The sequence below is a fragment of the Leopardus geoffroyi genome, chromosome C1 (assembly GCF_018350155.1).
Source record: "Leopardus geoffroyi isolate Oge1 chromosome C1, O.geoffroyi_Oge1_pat1.0, whole genome shotgun sequence".
Lineage (NCBI taxonomy): Eukaryota > Metazoa > Chordata > Mammalia > Carnivora > Felidae > Leopardus > Leopardus geoffroyi.
Window position 1 is genome coordinate 25804994 of NC_059328.1, and position 26612 is coordinate 25831605.

Below are 26612 nucleotides of genomic sequence, written 5' to 3' on the forward strand. Positions count from 1 at the left end.
GAAACATGGTACACCGGTCAGGGTCCCAGTAGGAAACAGATGGCCGTTCAAATTAGAAGAATTTGAGGCGTGTTTAATAAAGAAGCTCTTTACAAAGGGAAGGGCAAGGTGTAGGAAAGCCACAGGCATAGCAGAGTCCTCAGAGGCTAGTAAAAGCAGAGCTCTTACCACCCTTGGCAGGAGAGGACAAGCAGAGGGAGCAATTCCTGAACCTAGAAGGAGTCAGTCACTTGGAAAAGACCCTTAGTCCCGGGTCGGAGCCAAGACCTCAGTCCCGGGTCGGAGAACCTGTGAAGAGGGAGCCAGAATAAGTGTCCTGACTTCACCTTCCTCTCTCCCTGATCTACTGTTGGGGTCCCCATTGGCCAAACTGAAATGGAAGCCAGATGGCATGAGACTCATTGATGTGGTCTCACCTTCCCAGGGCAAAAGGGCAGGGTGGAGAAGGTTGGAAAGTCTCAGCTACCAACACACATAGCATTGATTTAGAAATCCAGGCATGTTGACCGTGCTTAAGGTCCTCCAGACAATGTCCCCATTTCATCTCTTCAAGTTGAGAGTGTGGCCCAGACACCAAAGGGTGGCCACAGCTTTTACCTTTCACTACCTTGTCTTCCTAGATCTGTTAGGCTCCAGATGATTACCATGGGGTTAATCCTTCTGGATCTTTTCATCATGAGAAGGGTAGGAGGTCATGAATGGAGGCACAGATGAGCCGCTGGGGTTTTTGTGAGACTGAGCAGAGTCTGATTAATATTTATAGATGTTAGCCAAGTCCTTCCATCTCGGAGAGGAGCTATGTCCCATTCCCCTTGGTAGCCTAGCTCAAATCCAACAAACAGGTGAGCCAACCTGCGGTGGCCCTTGGGAAAAAGGACTGCAGCACAAAAAGCTAACTAGGCTGAGAAATGTTCTCACTGGCCAGACCCCTCTGCCCCCACCGCTAGCCCAGACTGCCTCAGCTGGCATCTGATATTTTACAGGCCCCTAAATGCAGCCATAAAACTAAAGCATGTCACCCGGAGGGTCTTTCTTGGCCAGTCCAAAGCACCCATTTTACAGATAGGAAATCATAGGCTTACAGGAAAGAAGGGGCTGGTCAGTAGTCCAGTCGCCTTGTCGCAGAGCTGGGGATGAAATTCAGGACTAGGGACGCTCATCAATTTTCATATTTCTTTTACAGAAGATGGATGTTGAAGTCAGTCCTGGAGCCCTGGGAATGATTGTAAGTGCGGTCGGACTAGTCTTAGGCAGCTTTCTCGTCAGGCTCAGTAACTGAGGCCGTACACTGGAACCATCGGCCTCGGAGGCACCAGTTCTGAGGAGGCAGCATGTGAAGCACAAGCTTGAGTCACGCAAATCAGCCCAAATTCAGACTCCCACCTGTTACTGGCTATTTTACCCTAATTTTTGTGTTAATGAGGCTCCATTTTCCAGCCCTATCGATTCAGCACTATTATCAACCACCGAGTTGTATTAACCCCAGTACCTTCCAAGCAAGGACTTTAAAGTGTCCAAAGGTCACTAGATGACACTTCTATTGTCTTTCTTTCTTCCTTCATCCGGAAGAAGGGTAGAATATTTGCAACTGCTTTCACAACAAATCAGAAGCCAGCTAGTTTGAGTGTAGCCATTAGGGCTCTGTTCTCTAACCCTGAGAGACAGGGATCCCTGAGATGAGAGCAGAGAGGCCTCCTGATAAGCCAAGAATTTGACCCCACTTTCATGGACTCAAGTGTAATTAGTAAAACCTCAAGGTTCTCCTCCCTCCACCTACCCCGCCCCCCAGTTCTTCAGAGCGATGAAGAATTTAGATGTATAGCCCAAATGCTCGGGTTTTAAATTAGACAACTTTGTCCTGACAGGAACCGAGTCACGGCTGTCATACCTGATTATTTTTAGAGTCACTACTAAACTCTTTGAATGGTGTGAGCTGCCACCATTCAAGGCAAACAGAAAGACTTCACATTTTATCATGACAGCTCAGAGCCATCCACCTCCTCGTGTTCGTTATTTCCATCCTGACTGTGGAAGGGATCATGCGGCATCTTGGCAATCTTACGGCAAGGAAGGCAGACCCCATGGCTCTTTACTACATCTGAGGGACTGAAAGCTCCCATTGCTGAGCAAAGCCTGTGGCCTCCAGGAAGCCAAGGAGAAATATTCTAGAGGAAGTGGCTGCTCCCTAGCCTCGTCTGGATGAACCATCATTGCTCATGAGAAGCAGAAATGGACCCTCAAGTAACCAACCAATAAGAGTGGCTGTATGCAAATGCTGCAGGCTGGTGAATGATGTCACAGTCCCCTCCTCTGACTCAATAATGCCACCACCACTGAAAAGGCTGACTCCTGACCGTAGCTCTTCAGAGAGAAAAATTCACCGCAAGCAGAGCACCTTCTAGATTGTTCCTGGAGTGTGGAGACAGAAGTCTCTGCTATCCAAGTTACTGAATCCAGAAAAAAAAAATGACCTTATGAACATGGGAAAAGAAATTGAGCTAAGGCCCAAGGCAAATGTCTCTTCTTACATCCACTTTTTGCTGAATTACAGGAACAAGTTCAAGGAGCAGCAGCCAAATACCTACCTCAGCTTTAAAGAGTTCTCTAGAAAGTGTTCGGAAAAATGGAGATCCATCTCAAAACATGAAAAGGCCAAATATGAAGCCCTGGCCAAGCTCGACAAAGCCCGATACCAGGAAGAGATGATGAATTACGGTGGCAAGAAGAAGAAGAGGAGAAAGAGGGACCCCTACGCACCCAGACGGCCCCCATCGTCTTTCTTGCTCTTCTGCCAAGACCACTATGCCCAGCTGAAGAGGGAGAATCCGAACTGGTCTGTAGTGCAGGTGGCAAAGGCCTCAGGGAAGATGTGGTCGGCAACAACACGTGCTGAAAAGCAGCCATATGAGCAAAGAGCAGCTCTCCTGAGAGCCAAGTACCAAGAGGACCTGGAAATCTACCGTAAACAACGTAAGGCCAACAAGGGCCACCAACGGTCAGCTAAGAACCAGCTAAGAGGGAAAATGGAGTCGGACAAGGCTGACGGATCCAATTAGAAATAAAATGTCATTCAACTGTATTGCCTGTCTCTGGTCTCCTGTGTGGCATTACAGCGGCCGTGGCTGCTGCTGCTTGGAGGAAGTGAGTGGGGTGGTAGTTGAGGTTGGGGTTTGGAAGCTGACCCTGGGGAGGGCTGGCTTTGAGACAGGTAGCAAAGGTGTCCACAGAGCAGCCCGTGAGGTCAGTACCTACAGAGCTTGGCTTGGGCAGGTCGGATGGGAGTCTCCAGGTGCAAAGTGGAAGTCATGGAGGTAAGGGCATCCTGGTTGCAAGTGGTTATCTAGGGCAGAAGACTCTCCTCAGGGTCAGGTGCATGAGCACCAGTCCTTCAGTCCTGCCATTCTCTTCAGCAGGAGGGCCAGAAGGCCCGGAGTTCAAGTTGCACTCCCAGTTCAGGCCCAGCAGAGGTTGAGAAACTGGAGTTTAGGTGGGCCTTGGGGGGTTTGGTTTCTCCAGTAATTCTAGAACTGCTCCTCCAGCAAGCCTTACGTACCATTAGCCAAGATGAGACTCCAGTGGTGATCCCTACTCTAGTGGGGATGAAGCTCTGGACTGATTTTACAAAAACAGACATTTGACTCTGCCCAAGTCCTACAACTTGGAGAAAACCCTGTCATAATTTTGGTGGGCATCCACCCACTCATTTTTCTATGCTTATAAGCATAACACACATGGGCATGGACATTTGTTGCCTTTCTGACTACCTGGCATCCATCCCTTCTCCTCTTGTTCACAGCACCTGCCTCCATCCAAGGCTTGATCAGATGAAGTCCTCCAGTCACACTGATTGGTTCAGTTACAGGCATGTGACCCATGCTGGTCCAATCAGAGTGGACCACAGAACTTTGGCAAGGGATCCTATGGCCCTGTATAGTATACCCCTGAGGCTGTTGTGAGCCATTTGCCTCATTCTCGGGCCCCAATGTTAGTCTTTATGGCATCAGGGTATAGTCTTGAGATTTTCATTGAAGATGAACCCACATATTCCATCTTTTTGCCTAAGTTAGTTTGAATTAGGTTTTCTGCCACTTAAAGTCAAAACTGGTAATTTGACACAAATCAGATTGTTTTGTGTCTGTGCTGTAACTATTTTTCAGGCAACAATACACTATGGGCAACGTTTCATATCAATATAGATTGATACGAACTATTTCGAAATGGCTCTTGGCTTCTTGACATCAAAAAGACTGGGCCAAATTGCAAAAATGCTTTTTTGTCACCAGGGTATGCACGCAAGAGGCTTCCCTAATTCTATCTCCATTCCTATTCCATGATGCACTTACACTTCATACTGTACTGCTATTTGTACTCTCAAAACAAAAGTAAAAAGGCTTACTTTGAAAAGTCTTATAGGACTGGGTGAGCCTTTAGGGAATAGAAGGTAATAGAGTGGAGTGATTTCAAAATTCAATGTCTGGAATCAGGCTATTTGTGGGAGACTCACATGTGGCAGATCCTGTGCTGGGTACCGGGAGGCCCCGCATAGACTACTGTTGGGTTCCTGCCCTGAAAGAACTTTCCTTCTGATGAGAGAGTTGGTTGTGGGCATAAGCGACAGCACTACAAGGCACAGTTAAAGTGAAGACTGTACAAAGTGCCGGGGTGGAAGCAGGTACCCCCTACCAAGGCAACCTTTGAAGTCTTCAGGGAGGAAGCAGCTTTATCCTACTTGGCAACCTTGTACTGGTGTTGGCCAGATTCCTGTTTCCCATTCCCTGTTTCCTACAGTTGTTGTTCCAACTTGGCTCTGCTTCCCCTGCAGCCCAACCTCCACTCTCTCAGGAGACGTCCTCATTTTCTATTTCATTGAGAAAGCAGAGATCATCAAACCTAAGTGCTCTGTTTTCTTCTTTCTCAACATGTAATCCACACCCATCCCTTCCTCCTGGTCTCAAGTCTCACAGGAAGCTGTAACGCACTTGCTACCCTGCTTCCCCTGCCTCCCTCAGGCCCTTGCTCTTCACTGCAAAGATGCAAATCCTTCAGCCTTTAAGCTTGCACAGATTGGCTTGGTGCTGTGGTACAAATGGTTCTGATCATAATGTCTGCAAGACCCTGGGCAAATTCTCTTTCCTCTGAGTCCTCCCCCATGCAATGGGGATGATGCCCACCTTGCAGGTTGCTTTAGTGAATAAATGATGTAATACATATAAGAGCACTTGGCACAGTCATTAACACATAATAGGTACTGTGGTGGGCATCCTCTAGGGTGGCTGTCTCATGACTCTCCCTGCTGGTATCCATATCCATGTATGATCCCTTCTGATTAAATGTGGGCAGGACATGTAACTTGCTTTTAATCAATAGAATGAAGGAAAACAGATAAGATGTGACTTCTGTGATTATGTAATGATATATAAAACTCCATCTTACTACTTGATTTGCTCTAGAGATTCTCTGTGCTGGCTTGGTGAAGCAGCCAAGCTGAGGAAACCCACATGGCAAAGAATGGTGGTAAGTCTCTAGGAGCTGAGGGTGGCCTCAGACCGATAGCCCAACAAAAACTAAAGCTCCCAGTCCTACAACCATGAGGAACTGAATGTTCAGCAACTACATAAGCAGGGAAGTGGGCCCCTCCCCAGTTGAGCCTCCAGATGAAAACCCAGCCCTCACTGACACCTTGATTGCAGCATTGTGAGGTCTCACAGCCAAGCTGAGCTGTTACTGGATTCCTGACCCACAGAAACCATGAGACAATGTGTATTGTTTTAAGCCAGTAAGTGTATGGTGATTTGTTACATGACAATAGATAACCAATAAGGTATTTAATAAATGCCTGATTTCTTATAATTCTAGAAGAGGCTGTCTTTAGCCTTATGTCTCTCTCTAGCCTCTACTTTAACTGTTTAATTTCCTTTCCTTTGTAACTTCCTGAAGGTGGAAAAGACCACCTCCATCCCTGCCCTGGGCAGAGTCCATCCTGGCTTGTACTCCTCTGTAGTGGTTCCAGTTAAGTTGTTTCCAGCCTGACCTGTGAGCTCCTGATGGGTAGCAGCTGGGTGTTGTACCACACTCCTTTCTGGGAAGTGGGCTGCCACACAGCCGGGCCCAGCCCTCATACTGCCCCTTTTTGGTTTCCTGTGTGATTAATTACATGAATGTGGGTGGCCAAGTCATAGTTTTGACAACAGTCTGCATCGCCCCTGCTGAAGACAAATTCCATTAACATTCCTTTATGAAAAAGGCAACAGGAGGGTGTGAATCTGTAGGCTTCTAATGACTGTAATGTAATGACAGAGGAGGGAGGGAAGGAGGAGGAAGAGGAGGAGAAGGAGGAGGGGGAGGAGGAGGAGAGGTGGGAGCCTGGCCTAAGTCAGTGGGCTAGAGGAGAAGCAGGCAGGAAGTGTGGTGTGGAGCCAGCGCTCCAGACCCACTCAGGTGGGCTCTGTGCCCCTGCCCTTGGGAAGAGGAAGGCAGAGTCTTTGGGCCCACTGCTGTCTCAATGGCTGAATCACTGCACTCTGATCCTTCTCTCCTAAAGCTTTTCCTATGTTCATCTTTTCATTCATTTATTCATTTATTCAACAAATATTTATGTAAATCTTATGCTTGCAATATACCAGGAACTGTTCTGATGCTTGGAATACAGCAAGGTCTGTGATCTCTTACGTTCCAGGGAGGGGAAGACAGATAATAAGTCAACAAATAAACACACCGGATCATTTTTTGATAGTGCCAAGTGCTCCAAAGAAAATAAACAAGGGTAATGAGATAAACAGTGACAAGGGAGGTTGAGGGCACGTTAAATCAGTGGCCAAAGATGACATCTGAGTTTGGATTTAAAGGACAAGTAGAAACCAGGCATGCCAAGGTCTGAAGAAAGGGTTCTTCAAGCAGTGGGACAGCTAGTGCAAAGGTCCTGAGACAGAAGTGAGCTTGGCATATTAGAGGGAGGGAAGGGAGGCCAGAATGACAAGGTGTGAGCAAGTGGATGCCATGCAGCTGGAGAGGGGCAGACCTTAGAAAGGAGTTTATTTTAACATCTAAGTACAGTGGGAAGCCACAGAGTTTTCTGCAGGGCAAGCCATGTACATCCACTTTGATTTCTGGTTATTGGGCATTCTAGAGTCTTCAGAGACTACCAAGTGCCAACAAGGAGATGCTAGCCCCTCCAAGGTCTGCAAGAGCTAGAGGCAAGGTAAACAAATATCAAGCCCATGACATGTCTCTTTTTTGGAGGGGAAAAAGCAGGAGCCTCTACTTGGTACTCGTGGGAGCAATTGTAAGCTAAAAATCAAACATGAAAAGTGTGAAACTTCTACTCCTGTGATTCATAAGGGTAGGCATGGGTGGCAGAATGTTCCATAAGGACACTTCTTCCCAGGTCTCATGTTTGCATGTGGAACAGCTTTCACTCGAGTGGTGGTTGTCAACCTTGAGCCTATGTTAGAATCACCTCCAGAGCACCTGGGTGGCTCAGTCGGTTGAGCATTCAACTTCGGCTCAGGTCGTCTCGTGGTTTGTGAGTCGGAGCCCCACGTCAGGCTCTGTGCTGACAGGTCAGAGCCTAAACCCTGCTTCAGATTCTGTCTCCTTCTCTCTCTGCCCCTCCCCTGCGTGTTCTCTCTCTCTCTCTCTCTCTCAAAAATAAATAAACATTAAAAAAAAAAAAGAATCACCTCTGAGCATGTTGGACACAGAATGCTATGTCCCCAAAAATGCCATTTTTCTGGGAGTTGGACCTAAACTTTGCATTTCCAAAAGTTCCCAGATGACACTGATGCTGCGAGTCCCGGGCTCATAGACGAATTCTTCTCCCTCTTGCAACCCAGCCATTCACTTAGAAGAGTGAGTGAGACTTATCTGCCTACTGGGTTTGAGAGAAGGAGCTGACCATCCTTTTCTTTCTTCCCACCCCTCCTTGGCTGCAGAGTGCGCTCAGGTCTGTGTTCCAATTACTTCATTGGTAATAGAGGTGACAGGCTGACCCTCATGTTTTTCTCCTGCACCTGCCAACAGATTTCAAACCTGATGGGAATGAGCATATTTATGTATTGGGTTTACCTCAAATCCCTACAGAGGAGTTGATCCCAGTTGAAAAACAATTGATTAGCATCTGGAACACATAACTGTGTTGGGATCTTATAGCTGATTTTAGATGCCACTAAAGCACCAACTGTCTGAGGATGAAATGATCCAGTTTCTGGGCCTTTAAGTCTGAGGATCAGGTCCATGGACAGAGCATGGTCCTTAGGGTTAAGTCACCAAGGGGATGACACTCTCTCGTCATGTACCTCTAATCACACTCCCCAAAATAATACTTGCCCTTAGGTGTGCTGGAGAGTACACAAAACATCTGGGATATCACAGTAAATGAGGGCTGGTGTGTAAGAAGGACCCTATGAATGAGGGTGCCTGCCCTGGTGTCTAGAGGATGGTTTAAAGAAGAGAAGAACAACACAGAAAAAGGCAGTTGAAGCAGAAGAAAGCTTAGCCAGGGGCCTGAAGGGGGCCATGTGATGTTCCAGGCTGGCCTTGACCTCTGGGTTGGTGGGATGCCATGAATATGCTCATGTGGCCATCCCCTTGTAAGTTTCCATGCAATAGCTCTCACTACCCATTGCTCCCTTTCCAGTCCTTCCTCTGATGCCTGATTGATGTAAGACTCTTCCCCCTCAACAGGAAAGTGTTTCAGTGGTTGCCCATTGCCTATGGCAGTCTGACACAGCATGAGCCCCTGCTGCCTCTGCACTGCCGCCCACACTCAGCTTCTGCAGTAGCTCCCAGTGATCCCCACCTCCTGGTATTCACACCCTTGTGTAATACCTCCCTTTAAGTGTGGGCTGGACCTAGCGACTTACTTCTAATGAATAGAATAGGGCAAAAGTGATAAGATGTCACTTCTGTACCAGTGACTAGGGTGTAAAAAATGGTCTCTCTCTGTCTCTGTCTCTTGCTTGCTCAAAGTAAACTGACATGTTGAAAGCTGCCCTGTGGAGGGGCTCATGTGGAAAGGAACTGAGGGTGGCTTTGGCCAACACCCAGTGAGGAACTGAGGCCCCCTTTCAAACAGCCTACAAGGAATGAATCCTGCCAACAACTATGAATAAGCTTGGAGGTGGATCATTCCTCAGCTCCAGTGGACACCTTTACTGAACAGCCTTGTGACCCAGATAAGCCACTTCTGATTCCTGACTCACAGAGACTAAGCTAATAGATGCTGTTGTTTCATGCAACCACAGTTTCGGGTAATTTGTTACAAGCCAATAGGTGATAATCCAGATTGAGTTATCAAGAGAGGCACAGTATCATGGAACATACCTAAAAATGTGCGATGGCTTTGGAAACAGTGGGCAGTCTAGGGGAATATTCTGTGAAGCTTGTTAGAAAAATCTGGACTTTGAGGATGCTTCCAGTGAAGGCTCAAAAGGAAGCAAGGACATGTTATGGAAACTGGAAGGAGGGGATCCTGGTTTTGTAGCGGCAGAAAGCTTAGCAACACTATTGTCTGCAGTTACGTGAAAGCACAACATGGCCCACTCAACTTAGTAACCTAGCCAAGGAGAGGTCCAAGCAAAGTGCCAAAGGCACTGACCACTTTCTTCCTGACATTTATGTCAGAAGAGATAAATCAAGGGAAAAATTGTTTAAAAAGGAGTCAGGACTTGACAGGTTTTGTTTTGCTTTGTTTTAGAGAGAGAGAGAGAGAGAGAGAGAGAGAGAGAGAGCAAGAGTGGGGAGCAGAGGGGTGGAAGGAGAGAGAGAATCTTAAGCAAGGTCCACACCAAGCCTGATGCAGGATTCAATTTCACAACCCTGAGATCATGACCTGAGCCAAAATCAAGAGTCAGATGCTCAACCGACTGAGCCACACAGGTACCATGGGACTTGATAGTTTTGAAAACTCTCAATCTCCCAAGACAGCAAAGGACACTAAAATCAAGAAATGGGTTTCCAGTGCTGTCAGGGAAAGGTGGTCTGGAGATAAAGCTGAGAGTAAGGCTGTACAGCCTTTGGTTGAGACCTCAGGAAGACCAAAAGAGCAGGGCGTCATTCAGTCACACAAGGCCCTTTAGAGAGATGACGGTGGTCTCACAGGTCCTCCAGATCAAACAGCAAGGCCTCTGGGAAGCATCAGAGTATCGCTCCTTGGTCACCTTAGCAGAAACTCAAGGTAGAGAAGGGTTTTGTTCAAAGAAATCTGTGGGCATGGCTTCTGGGTAAAGAGTGAATCTCAGATTTAGCGAAGACCCACAGAGGTCTGGAGAAAACTATCATCAGAAGAAGGACTGAGAGGGATGGAGTCAGCACAAAATAAAAAGAGGTCACTGGACTCCCCAGTCTCAATATATGCTTTCTTCCATGGGAAAAAAATGACTCAGAGGGAGAAACCAAGAGTTCAGAAGGTGGAGCGAACACTCATGGAGAATTATTCCCAGATTTTGAAGGTAATCAAGAAAGTTCCAGTATTTTCCTGGGTGGATTTCAGAATTGTTATGGACCAGGGATTGCTTTATGCCTCACATTTCCCCCTGTTTTGAGTAGGAATGTCTGTAACCATTACCTTATGCCTGTCCCACCATTGTGTGTTGGGTATGTGGGGGCCGAGAACTTTTCTCTCTGGTTTTGTAGAACTATAGCACCAGAGTAACTGTCTTCTAGAACCTGCCCTTAAGGAACCACACCCATGAGCCTCATCCATACCTGAACCGGATTTAGCAAGCCTTACGTACCATTAGCCAAGATGAGACTCCAGTGGTGATCCCTACTCTAGTGGGGATGAAGCTCTGGACTGATTTTACAAAAACAGACATTTGACTCTGCCCAAGTCCTACAACTTGGAGAAAACCCTGTCATAATTTTGGTGGGCATCCACCCACTCATTTTTCTATGCTTATAAGCATAACACACATGGGCATGGACATTTGTTGCCTTTCTGACTACCTGGCATCCATCCCTTCTCCTCTTGTTCACAGCACCTGCCTCCATCCAAGGCTTGATCAGATGAAGTCCTCCAGTCACACTGATTGGTTCAGTTACAGGCATGTGACCCATGCTGGTCCAATCAGAGTGGACCACAGAACTTTGGCAAGGGATCCTATGGCCCTGTATAGTATACCCCTGAGGCTGTTGTGAGCCATTTGCCTCATTCTCGGGCCCCAATGTTAGTCTTTATGGCATCAGGGTATAGTCTTGAGATTTTCATTGAAGATGAACCCACATATTCCATCTTTTTGCCTAAGTTAGTTTGAATTAGGTTTTCTGCCACTTAAAGTCAAAACTGGTAATTTGACACAAATCAGATTGTTTTGTGTCTGTGCTGTAACTATTTTTCAGGCAACAATACACTATGGGCAACGTTTCATATCAATATAGATTGATACGAACTATTTCGAAATGGCTCTTGGCTTCTTGACATCAAAAAGACTGGGCCAAATTGCAAAAATGCTTTTTTGTCACCAGGGTATGCACGCAAGAGGCTTCCCTAATTCTATCTCCATTCCTATTCCATGATGCACTTACACTTCATACTGTACTGCTATTTGTACTCTCAAAACAAAAGTAAAAAGGCTTACTTTGAAAAGTCTTATAGGACTGGGTGAGCCTTTAGGGAATAGAAGGTAATAGAGTGGAGTGATTTCAAAATTCAATGTCTGGAATCAGGCTATTTGTGGGAGACTCACATGTGGCAGATCCTGTGCTGGGTACCGGGAGGCCCCGCATAGACTACTGTTGGGTTCCTGCCCTGAAAGAACTTTCCTTCTGATGAGAGAGTTGGTTGTGGGCATAAGCGACAGCACTACAAGGCACAGTTAAAGTGAAGACTGTACAAAGTGCCGGGGTGGAAGCAGGTACCCCCTACCAAGGCAACCTTTGAAGTCTTCAGGGAGGAAGCAGCTTTATCCTACTTGGCAACCTTGTACTGGTGTTGGCCAGATTCCTGTTTCCCATTCCCTGTTTCCTACAGTTGTTGTTCCAACTTGGCTCTGCTTCCCCTGCAGCCCAACCTCCACTCTCTCAGGAGACGTCCTCATTTTCTATTTCATTGAGAAAGCAGAGATCATCAAACCTAAGTGCTCTGTTTTCTTCTTTCTCAACATGTAATCCACACCCATCCCTTCCTCCTGGTCTCAAGTCTCACAGGAAGCTGTAACGCACTTGCTACCCTGCTTCCCCTGCCTCCCTCAGGCCCTTGCTCTTCACTGCAAAGATGCAAATCCTTCAGCCTTTAAGCTTGCACAGATTGGCTTGGTGCTGTGGTACAAATGGTTCTGATCATAATGTCTGCAAGACCCTGGGCAAATTCTCTTTCCTCTGAGTCCTCCCCCATGCAATGGGGATGATGCCCACCTTGCAGGTTGCTTTAGTGAATAAATGATGTAATACATATAAGAGCACTTGGCACAGTCATTAACACATAATAGGTACTGTGGTGGGCATCCTCTAGGGTGGCTGTCTCATGACTCTCCCTGCTGGTATCCATATCCATGTATGATCCCTTCTGATTAAATGTGGGCAGGACATGTAACTTGCTTTTAATCAATAGAATGAAGGAAAACAGATAAGATGTGACTTCTGTGATTATGTAATGATATATAAAACTCCATCTTACTACTTGATTTGCTCTAGAGATTCTCTGTGCTGGCTTGGTGAAGCAGCCAAGCTGAGGAAACCCACATGGCAAAGAATGGTGGTAAGTCTCTAGGAGCTGAGGGTGGCCTCAGACCGATAGCCCAACAAAAACTAAAGCTCCCAGTCCTACAACCATGAGGAACTGAATGTTCAGCAACTACATAAGCAGGGAAGTGGGCCCCTCCCCAGTTGAGCCTCCAGATGAAAACCCAGCCCTCACTGACACCTTGATTGCAGCATTGTGAGGTCTCACAGCCAAGCTGAGCTGTTACTGGATTCCTGACCCACAGAAACCATGAGACAATGTGTATTGTTTTAAGCCAGTAAGTGTATGGTGATTTGTTACATGACAATAGATAACCAATAAGGTATTTAATAAATGCCTGATTTCTTATAATTCTAGAAGAGGCTGTCTTTAGCCTTATGTCTCTCTCTAGCCTCTACTTTAACTGTTTAATTTCCTTTCCTTTGTAACTTCCTGAAGGTGGAAAAGACCACCTCCATCCCTGCCCTGGGCAGAGTCCATCCTGGCTTGTACTCCTCTGTAGTGGTTCCAGTTAAGTTGTTTCCAGCCTGACCTGTGAGCTCCTGATGGGTAGCAGCTGGGTGTTGTACCACACTCCTTTCTGGGAAGTGGGCTGCCACACAGCCGGGCCCAGCCCTCATACTGCCCCTTTTTGGTTTCCTGTGTGATTAATTACATGAATGTGGGTGGCCAAGTCATAGTTTTGACAACAGTCTGCATCGCCCCTGCTGAAGACAAATTCCATTAACATTCCTTTATGAAAAAGGCAACAGGAGGGTGTGAATCTGTAGGCTTCTAATGACTGTAATGTAATGACAGAGGAGGGAGGGAAGGAGGAGGAAGAGGAGGAGAAGGAGGAGGGGGAGGAGGAGGAGAGGTGGGAGCCTGGCCTAAGTCAGTGGGCTAGAGGAGAAGCAGGCAGGAAGTGTGGTGTGGAGCCAGCGCTCCAGACCCACTCAGGTGGGCTCTGTGCCCCTGCCCTTGGGAAGAGGAAGGCAGAGTCTTTGGGCCCACTGCTGTCTCAATGGCTGAATCACTGCACTCTGATCCTTCTCTCCTAAAGCTTTTCCTATGTTCATCTTTTCATTCATTTATTCATTTATTCAACAAATATTTATGTAAATCTTATGCTTGCAATATACCAGGAACTGTTCTGATGCTTGGAATACAGCAAGGTCTGTGATCTCTTACGTTCCAGGGAGGGGAAGACAGATAATAAGTCAACAAATAAACACACCGGATCATTTTTTGATAGTGCCAAGTGCTCCAAAGAAAATAAACAAGGGTAATGAGATAAACAGTGACAAGGGAGGTTGAGGGCACGTTAAATCAGTGGCCAAAGATGACATCTGAGTTTGGATTTAAAGGACAAGTAGAAACCAGGCATGCCAAGGTCTGAAGAAAGGGTTCTTCAAGCAGTGGGACAGCTAGTGCAAAGGTCCTGAGACAGAAGTGAGCTTGGCATATTAGAGGGAGGGAAGGGAGGCCAGAATGACAAGGTGTGAGCAAGTGGATGCCATGCAGCTGGAGAGGGGCAGACCTTAGAAAGGAGTTTATTTTAACATCTAAGTACAGTGGGAAGCCACAGAGTTTTCTGCAGGGCAAGCCATGTACATCCACTTTGATTTCTGGTTATTGGGCATTCTAGAGTCTTCAGAGACTACCAAGTGCCAACAAGGAGATGCTAGCCCCTCCAAGGTCTGCAAGAGCTAGAGGCAAGGTAAACAAATATCAAGCCCATGACATGTCTCTTTTTTGGAGGGGAAAAAGCAGGAGCCTCTACTTGGTACTCGTGGGAGCAATTGTAAGCTAAAAATCAAACATGAAAAGTGTGAAACTTCTACTCCTGTGATTCATAAGGGTAGGCATGGGTGGCAGAATGTTCCATAAGGACACTTCTTCCCAGGTCTCATGTTTGCATGTGGAACAGCTTTCACTCGAGTGGTGGTTGTCAACCTTGAGCCTATGTTAGAATCACCTCCAGAGCACCTGGGTGGCTCAGTCGGTTGAGCATTCAACTTCGGCTCAGGTCGTCTCGTGGTTTGTGAGTCGGAGCCCCACGTCAGGCTCTGTGCTGACAGGTCAGAGCCTAAACCCTGCTTCAGATTCTGTCTCCTTCTCTCTCTGCCCCTCCCCTGCGTGTTCTCTCTCTCTCTCTCTCTCTCAAAAATAAATAAACATTAAAAAAAAAAAAGAATCACCTCTGAGCATGTTGGACACAGAATGCTATGTCCCCAAAAATGCCATTTTTCTGGGAGTTGGACCTAAACTTTGCATTTCCAAAAGTTCCCAGATGACACTGATGCTGCGAGTCCCGGGCTCATAGACGAATTCTTCTCCCTCTTGCAACCCAGCCATTCACTTAGAAGAGTGAGTGAGACTTATCTGCCTACTGGGTTTGAGAGAAGGAGCTGACCATCCTTTTCTTTCTTCCCACCCCTCCTTGGCTGCAGAGTGCGCTCAGGTCTGTGTTCCAATTACTTCATTGGTAATAGAGGTGACAGGCTGACCCTCATGTTTTTCTCCTGCACCTGCCAACAGATTTCAAACCTGATGGGAATGAGCATATTTATGTATTGGGTTTACCTCAAATCCCTACAGAGGAGTTGATCCCAGTTGAAAAACAATTGATTAGCATCTGGAACACATAACTGTGTTGGGATCTTATAGCTGATTTTAGATGCCACTAAAGCACCAACTGTCTGAGGATGAAATGATCCAGTTTCTGGGCCTTTAAGTCTGAGGATCAGGTCCATGGACAGAGCATGGTCCTTAGGGTTAAGTCACCAAGGGGATGACACTCTCTCGTCATGTACCTCTAATCACACTCCCCAAAATAATACTTGCCCTTAGGTGTGCTGGAGAGTACACAAAACATCTGGGATATCACAGTAAATGAGGGCTGGTGTGTAAGAAGGACCCTATGAATGAGGGTGCCTGCCCTGGTGTCTAGAGGATGGTTTAAAGAAGAGAAGAACAACACAGAAAAAGGCAGTTGAAGCAGAAGAAAGCTTAGCCAGGGGCCTGAAGGGGGCCATGTGATGTTCCAGGCTGGCCTTGACCTCTGGGTTGGTGGGATGCCATGAATATGCTCATGTGGCCATCCCCTTGTAAGTTTCCATGCAATAGCTCTCACTACCCATTGCTCCCTTTCCAGTCCTTCCTCTGATGCCTGATTGATGTAAGACTCTTCCCCCTCAACAGGAAAGTGTTTCAGTGGTTGCCCATTGCCTATGGCAGTCTGACACAGCATGAGCCCCTGCTGCCTCTGCACTGCCGCCCACACTCAGCTTCTGCAGTAGCTCCCAGTGATCCCCACCTCCTGGTATTCACACCCTTGTGTAATACCTCCCTTTAAGTGTGGGCTGGACCTAGCGACTTACTTCTAATGAATAGAATAGGGCAAAAGTGATAAGATGTCACTTCTGTACCAGTGACTAGGGTGTAAAAAATGGTCTCTCTCTGTCTCTGTCTCTTGCTTGCTCAAAGTAAACTGACATGTTGAAAGCTGCCCTGTGGAGGGGCTCATGTGGAAAGGAACTGAGGGTGGCTTTGGCCAACACCCAGTGAGGAACTGAGGCCCCCTTTCAAACAGCCTACAAGGAATGAATCCTGCCAACAACTATGAATAAGCTTGGAGGTGGATCATTCCTCAGCTCCAGTGGACACCTTTACTGAACAGCCTTGTGACCCAGATAAGCCACTTCTGATTCCTGACTCACAGAGACTAAGCTAATAGATGCTGTTGTTTCATGCAACCACAGTTTCGGGTAATTTGTTACAAGCCAATAGGTGATAATCCAGATTGAGTTATCAAGAGAGGCACAGTATCATGGAACATACCTAAAAATGTGCGATGGCTTTGGAAACAGTGGGCAGTCTAGGGGAATATTCTGTGAAGCTTGTTAGAAAAATCTGGACTTTGAGGATGCTTCCAGTGAAGGCTCAAAAGGAAGCAAGGACATGTTATGGAAACTGGAAGGAGGGGATCCTGGTTTTGTAGCGGCAGAAAGCTTAGCAACACTATTGTCTGCAGTTACGTGAAAGCACAACATGGCCCACTCAACTTAGTAACCTAGCCAAGGAGAGGTCCAAGCAAAGTGCCAAAGGCACTGACCACTTTCTTCCTGACATTTATGTCAGAAGAGATAAATCAAGGGAAAAATTGTTTAAAAAGGAGTCAGGACTTGACAGGTTTTGTTTTGCTTTGTTTTAGAGAGAGAGAGAGAGAGAGAGAGAGAGAGAGAGAGCAAGAGTGGGGAGCAGAGGGGTGGAAGGAGAGAGAGAATCTTAAGCAAGGTCCACACCAAGCCTGATGCAGGATTCAATTTCACAACCCTGAGATCATGACCTGAGCCAAAATCAAGAGTCAGATGCTCAACCGACTGAGCCACACAGGTACCATGGGACTTGATAGTTTTGAAAACTCTCAATCTCCCAAGACAGCAAAGGACACTAAAATCAAGAAATGGGTTTCCAGTGCTGTCAGGGAAAGGTGGTCTGGAGATAAAGCTGAGAGTAAGGCTGTACAGCCTTTGGTTGAGACCTCAGGAAGACCAAAAGAGCAGGGCGTCATTCAGTCACACAAGGCCCTTTAGAGAGATGACGGTGGTCTCACAGGTCCTCCAGATCAAACAGCAAGGCCTCTGGGAAGCATCAGAGTATCGCTCCTTGGTCACCTTAGCAGAAACTCAAGGTAGAGAAGGGTTTTGTTCAAAGAAATCTGTGGGCATGGCTTCTGGGTAAAGAGTGAATCTCAGATTTAGCGAAGACCCACAGAGGTCTGGAGAAAACTATCATCAGAAGAAGGACTGAGAGGGATGGAGTCAGCACAAAATAAAAAGAGGTCACTGGACTCCCCAGTCTCAATATATGCTTTCTTCCATGGGAAAAAAATGACTCAGAGGGAGAAACCAAGAGTTCAGAAGGTGGAGCGAACACTCATGGAGAATTATTCCCAGATTTTGAAGGTAATCAAGAAAGTTCCAGTATTTTCCTGGGTGGATTTCAGAATTGTTATGGACCAGGGATTGCTTTATGCCTCACATTTCCCCCTGTTTTGAGTAGGAATGTCTGTAACCATTACCTTATGCCTGTCCCACCATTGTGTGTTGGGTATGTGGGGGCCGAGAACTTTTCTCTCTGGTTTTGTAGAACTATAGCACCAGAGTAACTGTCTTCTAGAACCTGCCCTTAAGGAACCACACCCATGAGCCTCATCCATACCTGAACCGGATTTAGATGATGGTATTCTATACTCTGAGCTAATACTATCATGGGATAAGACTTTGGGGACCCGAGGACGGGATAACTGTATTTTGTGCGTGAAAGAGGAACGAGTCATTGGGGGCCAGAGGGCAGCCTGTGGTAGGTAGCTTCAGAAATGACCACATGATCTTCATCTCTTGGCATTTGTGCCCTCAGTCAATCCTCTCCCCTCTGTGTGGTCTGGACCCAGTGAATTGCTTCTAACAAGTAGAACACAGCAAAAATAGTAAGCTGCCACTGTTGAGATGAAGTTATAATGGACTGGGACTCCCATCTTATCCTCTCCCTCTCTGACTCGCTCTGATGGGGTAAGCAGCCATGTTGAAGCCCGACAGAAAGGCACTGAGGTAGTCTCTGATTGACAGCACGGAGACACTCAATCCTTCAATCATGTGAGTAAGCTTGGAGCAAACCCTTCTCCCCAGTTGGGCTTTGAGATGACTTACAGTCTTGGCAGACACCTTGACTGTGGCCTGTGAGAAACCCTGAGCCAGAGGACCTAACTAAATCACAATCAGATTTCTAACACACAGAACATGTGAGGTAATGTTGTTTCAAGCTGTATGTTCTGGGGAAATTTGTTACACAGCAATAGATGCTTATTTTATCCACCCAAAGGCCCTGCTATGCAGTATTTCCCCCAGAAATGTTATACCTTGACACTCTCCTCAGGGGTTTTGCACATGCTACTCCAGGCTGGGACCATCCTCCTTACCTTTTAGGTCTGGTAAACGTCTACCTTCAGATGAGAGTCAGGTCAGGTGGCCCTTCCTCCAGGAAGCCCTCTTTGACTCTCCCACCCTCCTCTGTGCTCCCGTAACATATCATCATTCCACTGCAGATCACATTGTATCAACTGTCTCCCAAACTTGAGGAGAAGGGCAGAGGCTTTGCCTTATTCATCCCGGTACCCTTTAAAATCTTACACGATGCTTGACATGCAGTAAAATAATAATAGTAAACATTTATTGGATGCCTATGCTGTGCCTGGTACTGTTTGGGGTGAACCAGATGTAATTATTTGGTTTGCTAATAAACCCAATGAGGCAAGAACTTTAAACACCTCCGTTTTGCAGGCAAGGAACTGAAACTCTAGGCCAGCTTCTCAGTGCCTGCTTGTTGGAATCATGAGAGGCACACTGCTCCTCCTGTCCTGTGGCTGGCAGTAGTCGGTCCCCTCCTCATGGGAACTCTGCAAACAGCAGAGCTGGCCCAGAAGGCTTCTTGAGCACCAACACACACACTCTGTGCTTGACTGGCTACATAATGTAGTATTTCCAGAGAAATACCTGGATCTATCCCTTGGCACCTCCAAGAAAGGGCTTGGCTGGCATCCAGAGAATTTATTGGGCACCAGAAACCACACCTCCAGCTCTCTGCTCACAGCTGTGCGTCTGGTCTGCAGGCAGAGTGAGCATTTTCCTCCCCTCACACTCTGTCATTATAAACCACGTAAATTCCTCGATACTCATGTTGAAATGAACAGATGTGGCTCTGTATTTTTAATGCATTATCTGCAATTAGCAGCAGTGGGCATGAAGAACTCTGCCATCCCTGGGGCTGCCCCTCGTGGATGCAGCTGTGAGTACATTTGGGTTGAAGAATCTGGCCAGACTCCTCTGGCCTGTGCAGCTCTGGCAAGCGGGTGAGGGAACTTCCATTTGTAGAGTGTCTACTCTGCCAGCAAGCAGAAAGGGGACTGCTGAAGCCTGATCATCACTCCACTGCCAGCCTGGCCTCCCTTCTACCCATCTTGCTGTCAAAACACCCCGAGGGGGTGTTCTCTAAGCGGAGCCCCAGTGGGCAGACAGCAGTCCCAAAAGTCATGGGTACTAAAGGTTTTTACAGGCTTGAAGTCTGCGGTGTGGAGGAAAGGGTCTGTAAAGTGCAAATGGGGCATGCTCAGTGCCCATGGCAAACCTGAGAGGGTGTCTGCATGGACTTCTGAAAAGAAGGAAGGTGGTTAGAGTTAACGGGTGTGCACCAGCTTTGTCCAAAGAGGGACATTTTTGGCAATAAATACAGTGCTAGTAACTAGCATGTATTGGGCACTTTCCCTGGACCAGGCCCCGTTTCTAAGTGCTCTTCAAGCATCACCATATTTAATTCCAGGAGCAGTGTGGATGCCCATCCCACCCACCAAACCACAGCCAAAGACCACCAGGAATCCACCTGTAGTTGAACAAAGTTGGCATTATTGGCTTGTGGCAATGAGCCAGAGTGCACACCACTGGGAACTGTGGAGGTCCCAGTAAGAGGGTATTGGAAAGGACCTACTATAGGATTCAAGCCTGTGTTAGGTGATTTGGGGAGGGCTCAAGGAAGTAGAGCTTTGCTGTGGATTAGATGCTGTCACAAAGTAGGCATATGTTTACAACTGGGTAGTTCATAAATTTTATCTAGAAGGCAGGAAGAATGAAGCAGGACTAAAGTTGTAATTGGTAGAGCAGCAGCTGTCACTCATGTCAGCTAAGATGCAGAGGGAGGGGACTGTTCGGTCATCTTTGTGTCTTGGTAATGTTCTTGCTTGTGCTCGAGTTCAGATGTGATTATGAAGCAGTCCTGTTTTTGTCTTAACCCATCATGGTCATAGAACGGCCTGTGTGATGCTGATGTTCACGTTCAACAGGACAACACCAAGGTCTGCTGTGGGTGCCAGGCCAGCTCCCAGCGAAGCAGTGGCCTGATTTTGCCAGGCCAGTTTCCAGCCCTCAGGGGCTGCTGCTCTCTTTCTCAGAGGGCCCTGGGATTGTGCCAATTTACAGAAATAGGGAAACTGAGGCTCAGAGAGTTGTCATGGCCCGAAAGTGGTGCTGTGATTCCAGAGTCACTGGACTTAACTTGGGTGGGTGCAAAGGGAACGGGAGGGGAGGGGGTATGATTATGGGAAGCAAGGCGGTCCATGATGGGGATTGGCCACGGCAGAGAATAGAAAGAACATAGGCCTTGGAGTCAGAGATCTCCACTTTAGAAATCTATCCCTACCATTTACTAGCTAGGTGGTCCTGGGCAATTTATCGAACATCAGAGATTCAATTTCTTCTTTTGCATATAGGAATACAAAACTCTGTTTCCTAAGGTTATTGTGAGAACAAAAGTAAAAGACACAGGGTAGAGTGCCTATGTACCACCTGACAACAAGAGAGACCACTCTGAGCATGTGCTGCATGCCAGACACTGTTTTAAGTACCTCACACGTGTTGACTCATCTAATATAGCAACCCCATGAAGCAGAGTCTATAATAATCTCTGGTTTGCAGGTGAGAAGATGGAATACAGACAGGTTAAGCAACTTATCTGAGGTCACACAGCTATCAAGTATCAGAACTCAGGCATTCTGACTCTAACATCCTTATTCTATGGCCTCTCATGAAAATTGTTGGGTCACTGCTCCTTCCCTTCCATAGCTGCAAGGGTTTCAAGACTCTGGTCAAATTTTGATGGCAATTTAATGCCCTGGAACTCCCAGGGTCCCAGACTCTTGCTTGTGGATGGGTCTAAGCTGTTTGCTTGGCTGTGGTTCTGAGAGCATTCATTGCCTTTTAGAAGGTCAAAACAATCTTGGCATTACAGACACCATAGATTCAGGCCACCGTGGTCAATAGATCAAATAAAACATAGTATTGCCTTTTGGTATTTCCATGCCTGTTATTAAGTACTGGAATCAGAGAAAAACACTGGGAAATGAGTAAAAACTAAAGCGTGTTGGGGAACGGCCCAATGAGGCAGCAGAAGCCCTCTTGTGGCAAGACTGATGTGTGGGCAGAAGGCAAATGGCTGCCCTAGAGGAAATGGAACAGCTGCGGCTGGTCTCCCTCAGTCCCAGAACAGCAGAAAACCATTGCCACAGCACCATGGTCCAAGGCTGACTCCACACTGCCTGGTTCTAACCTGTTGAGTGGGTTTACAGGTTCTGTCAACGGTTCTGGGAGACTGGGAGGCAGGAACTCCTGGACCCAGTAATTCTAGTGACCAAGGTCCTTCAGGCCATTCACCTCTCCCCCCACTCCTCCCCCGAGGCAGCGTTCTGCCACCACGTGGGGGAGACAAAGTCCTGGACCTCCCTTCAATATTCTCTGCTGTTTCCTACAGCCCCAGATCATTGTCATCAACCTTTTTGAGGCCCATCTGTTCTTAATTACATCTCTAAATCCCTAAGCATTACAACTCTGAGAACTTGGGAAATTTAGCTTCTTGGAGGATTTGTAATCATCACAGCAATCCCTAGTATTTACAGAGCTTCCTTTTGCAGACTATGAAATCCAGACAGACAATACTGTGGTGGTGAGGACACCCTGAAATTTCTCTCAAGTTCTCTTCATGGAGTGCCAGGCCCTTTGTCTTATTTTGTTTAGTTCAAGGAGGTGGATGAAAAGAGTAAGTTTTCTTCACTTTTTTTGAGGGAGACCAAAGAGCAGGTGGAAAGCTTATACCAGTGAGGAAGCTACATCTTGGGTTTTGTGCCCAGCCCATGCCCTCTTCTTTGGGCTACCCTGCTCCTCACCTGCCTCCTGTTGCCACCGCTGGAGGGATGGGCTCCTGTGGCTATGCTTGTCCCAGCTGAGGGTGCCCCTTCTTAGTATCAGCTGATTGGATGGGAGTTGATACTTGACTAGCCAGCTGAACAAATCAGATTCTCTCTCTTGATAATTTGAATCAAGAGGTATAGAAACTGGAAGCCAGTCTGACCCAGGGTCTGGAGTGACCATTTGAGACCATGTGTACTGATTAACAAGCAAGAGATAGGGGAATAGACTATCCAGTACCCAAGAGAGATGTTCTTCAGCACTTTCTGTCCTCTGTATTTGTTCAATAAACCCTTTGAATTCCTGAGCCAGGAACCAGCACATGAGGCCATTACTGCAGGAAGGTGAGGCATTGGAAATAAACTGAAAACTCCTGTTTTACTTTCTGTCACAACATGCCTTACCTTAGCTTTAGTGGAACATGAGTCCAGGCCCCATGAGTGCCATGTACATGAGATGGGAACAACTACACTTCCCATCTAATGGGGACAAACCAGATGGCACCATGGGTGAATGGAAGACTAGCATGCCATCCATTCTGGACACCCCTGCCGACCTTTATCAGAAGCCAACATGGGCCTCCCCAGAGCTGCTGTGGTGTGGGGCATGGTTGCCCATGGCCTCCCAGCTTAAAGGAGAAGGGCTGAGAAAAGTCCCTGTAAAAGAATTAGTTATGACACATCATAGCCATCTGGTCCCCCCATTGATCTGACAGCAGCAGCAGGGGTTGAAGGCAGCAGACACAGAGGCCTTGGGAGCACAATTCGATGAACAGCCCTCGTTGATTGTTTACCTGTCTGATGGCTGATGACTCTCTATGTATAAAAGACACCCATGGAAGGTCAGAGCTGGAAGGGCACCTTAAGAAGGCCCCATGACAGCTCAGGGTTGTCACAAATGGGACAAGCAAGACCCAAAGACACTACTGAGATGTGACCTTTCTGGTTACAATCAAAGGAGCCCAAAGTTCCCATTGTTTATTGAAGAGCTTTGGGGGAGGAGGGAGTATTGTTGGGCTTTGTAGCCCTATACTTCCCATAGGGAGGAAAGCAAAGAGAATATATATTTATGTGGAGTCTATAGGACTGAATCATAAGCTCTTGGACTAAAAGAAAAAGAACATTTTTATCATAGAAATAGCAATGTGTTGTCACTAATTCAGAAGCCCCATCACTCCTGCCCCACAGGGCACAGACCAGAACAATCATATATTTTGCTCAGCTGGAGGTTCCAAATGGAGTATGTGAGACAGTGGCTTCTGTGATGCCAGCTTTTGCCCAGCCTCTAGAGCTTAGCCGTATATTTGGGTTTAACTTTCCCTGTCTAGGTGCCAGTGAGTCTCCAGCAGGCAATTCATCATGAGCCTCTTCCTCTATTATCAAATGGATTCTGGAAATAATCTGTTGCCCACCCACCAATCCAAGGTGCCCTGTGCGATTTAGCCCCTGCAGCTTTTGTAGTTAACCACCCTATCTAAGTGTGGCCCATCTGCCAGACTGGTCTGTTCCAGTCTCTGATCCCTATTCTTGCTCCGTTGTGGGCTGGGAGCCTGGTTAAACTCTTTCTGGATGGCTGGAGTTTGGCTCTAGTCTCCTGGAGGTTGGGATTTATCCTCCTCATTTTCATCAACCAGTAAGTATCCCTAACCTAAAATTCACCCAGGCACCTCGGTTGGGTGCCCACCCCATTCTCTGAGAATGTGCTTTTCCAAAAGTGCCAGCCAAGATGAGGGTGAAATTGGCCTTATTTCCTTGGTTTCTGAACGGACAGTTTTCAAGTCCTGCTCTAGCCAGCATCACCATAATTATGAGCGTTGGCTTTAGAGTAAAAAGTGCTGGCCCTGAATTCTGTCCACATGACTGGCCAACTGTATGAACTTGGGCAAGGAAACAAGCTCCATTCTTTTGAGCCTCACTTTCCTAACCTATGTAAAGGGGATGTTAAAACCTATCCTATGTGACTGGTGTGGAGTAAATGATAGGATAAAAGATAATGGGTATAAAGAACTCAGCACAATGTACCATGCATGATCCTAACATGTAATGTTCACTGAGAGTTTACAACATGTTAAATTCTGTGCAAAGTGCATTGTAAGCATCACCTTAGTTAATTTGCAGAGTAATCTTGTGAGATCCTATTATCCCAAAATTTTAAAGGAGAAATCTGAGATTTGAAATGTTTAAGTAAATTGCTCAAGGTCAACAGCTGGTTAGTAGTTCAGCAAATGCTGATCTTGTGGAGACCAAAGATTATGAGTTAGCTAATTTAATGTCCTGGTATAATGTACAGTACAGTACAGTTGAATTAATGCATGGCTCCCAATTTAGTGCTCCTTTGCATAACTGCATTAAGAGCTCAGTTCTATCAACTTACTGCTCCTTTCTCTCTTTCTCTTTCTCTCTCTCTCTCTCTCTCCCCCTCCTGCTCCCTCTCCCTCGCCCTTGCCCTCTCCTCTCTCTGCTGCAGTGGGAGCACTAAGCTGTTCATCCACGTTTCATTTCTGCTGCCATTTGTGTTGTTATCCCTAGTATGGCTATTACTAGATGTTTTAATTCAAACCTTCCATCCGAACGGATAGATCATTTCCATACCACCTACTCTTTAATCAGAGAGTACTCACAGATTCAGCACTTTGGACAGAGCTAGGATTTTTGAGCTAATGTGTAGTCAGTATTGGATTTGCATTTAAAAACTATTTACATTAAATGTGTGACCCACATATGAGAAAATACTGCATTCCCCACTTCTAGCTCAGTGGTTCTGGCTCTCTCTTCCTTCTCATAGTCTGTGAGATGAAAAAAGATTGCCATAAAGATTTTATGAGTCCAAGAGAAACATTACTCAAACAGGATTTATTTCCAAGGCATCATTCTGAAACTGTGGCATGTTGTTTAAAGGGGAAGCAAAGCTCATATTGGTGGAATTTTTATACTCAAATGAAGTCCAAATGTTACAGAAGATCCTCTTAATGGCTGCCAGGTGAGCAACTTCTTCAATTTGGTTCAAATCAACAGATAATTTATAGAGTGTTTTCAGCATCTTTGAGTCTTTCCTTGAAACCAGGAATAAGAGACAGTAAGAATATGATTTTTCCCCATTTGCACTAAGACAAGGAGGAAGGTAATTCCTGGATTGGTACTTTCATGCCTTCATACCCTGGTACAAAAATAGATTTATGATGCCTAGCATGTGTCAGGCACTGTGCTGCACATGGCAAGGAAAGCAAGGTACATTCTCTGGCCTGGAAGACCTATTGTCTGGTAGGGGATAGACAATTCTCCCATGCAGCACACTATGCAGTGAGATAAAGGTGATGACAGGAATAGGTACAAGCACTTGCCAGTTGAAAGCTTGTTCCAAAACTGTGTGGGATGTCTGTTGTTCTTTGGTCTACCTGACAAACTCCTATTCATTCTTTAAGAACCCAGTCAAATGTCCTCTTCGCTGTGAATATTTTCCTGACTCTCCAAAACAGAGTTATTAGTCTTTCTTCCTTGGGGTTCCCATAAAATCTTGAAGAAAGGGAAAGTGGGGGGTGACAGGCACTAAATAAGTAACTATTACATATATATAAAAAGTTCTGCAGGAGTAAAAAGCAAGAAATAATTCACTGTCAAGGAAGGGGCAGAGATACTTGAGTTGGTTCTTGAAAGATGTGGAGAAGGTCATTCTGATGGAGAGTGCAGGCACGATGCAGGCATGGCAGGATGAATGGCTATGATGTATTTATAGAATGGCAAGTAGCTTGGAGTGGCTAAAGCAAGGCACATGGGCATGGTGTGGGGGGCCGATGATGACAGGAAGTGGAGGAAGATGAAGCTGCTACATTAGGGTGGGGTCACAATATGAAAATCCTCTGTTAAGAAGTTTGTTCTTCATCTGGTAGGTGGTGGGAGCTAAATGTATTTTAACTTGTGTTGATTTTTCTGCACCCAGAAAGAAATACAGGCTTGTATTAAAACTTTTAGAAAATATAAAAGAACATAAAAAATATTAACACCACATTCACCTCTTTTTTCTTTTCTTCTTCTTCATGATTATTATATATGTATGCATGTAAAAAATTAGTTCATGTTACATATTCAGTTTTGCATGTTGGTTTGTTTCATCAATATATTAAGCATTTTTCAGTTTCTTTGAATATTTTCCAATTTCTTTGA

The 26612-nt window shown here is 46.3% G+C and overlaps 2 protein-coding genes across 10 annotated transcripts in view; one reads left to right on the top strand and one right to left on the bottom strand.

Annotated features, from left to right (window-relative positions):
- Nucleotides 1-26612, bottom strand: part of CSMD2 (CUB and Sushi multiple domains 2) — a 610060-nt gene that overhangs the window by 335355 nt on the left and 248093 nt on the right. The gene's annotated exons all lie outside the window — the stretch shown is intronic.
- HMGB4 (high mobility group box 4) lies at nucleotides 2282-3079 on the top strand. Its single transcript, XM_045476616.1, has one exon. The coding sequence runs from the start codon at nucleotides 2475-2477 to the stop codon at nucleotides 3054-3056; it is 582 nt and encodes a 193-aa protein (XP_045332572.1). The 5' UTR covers nucleotides 2282-2474; the 3' UTR covers nucleotides 3057-3079.

What these genes read in the sequence shown, in the direction of transcription:
- HMGB4 (XM_045476616.1), top strand. Translation starts at nt 2,475, where the DNA reads ATGAACATGGGAAAAGAAATTGAGCTAAGGCCCAAGGCAAATGTCTCT.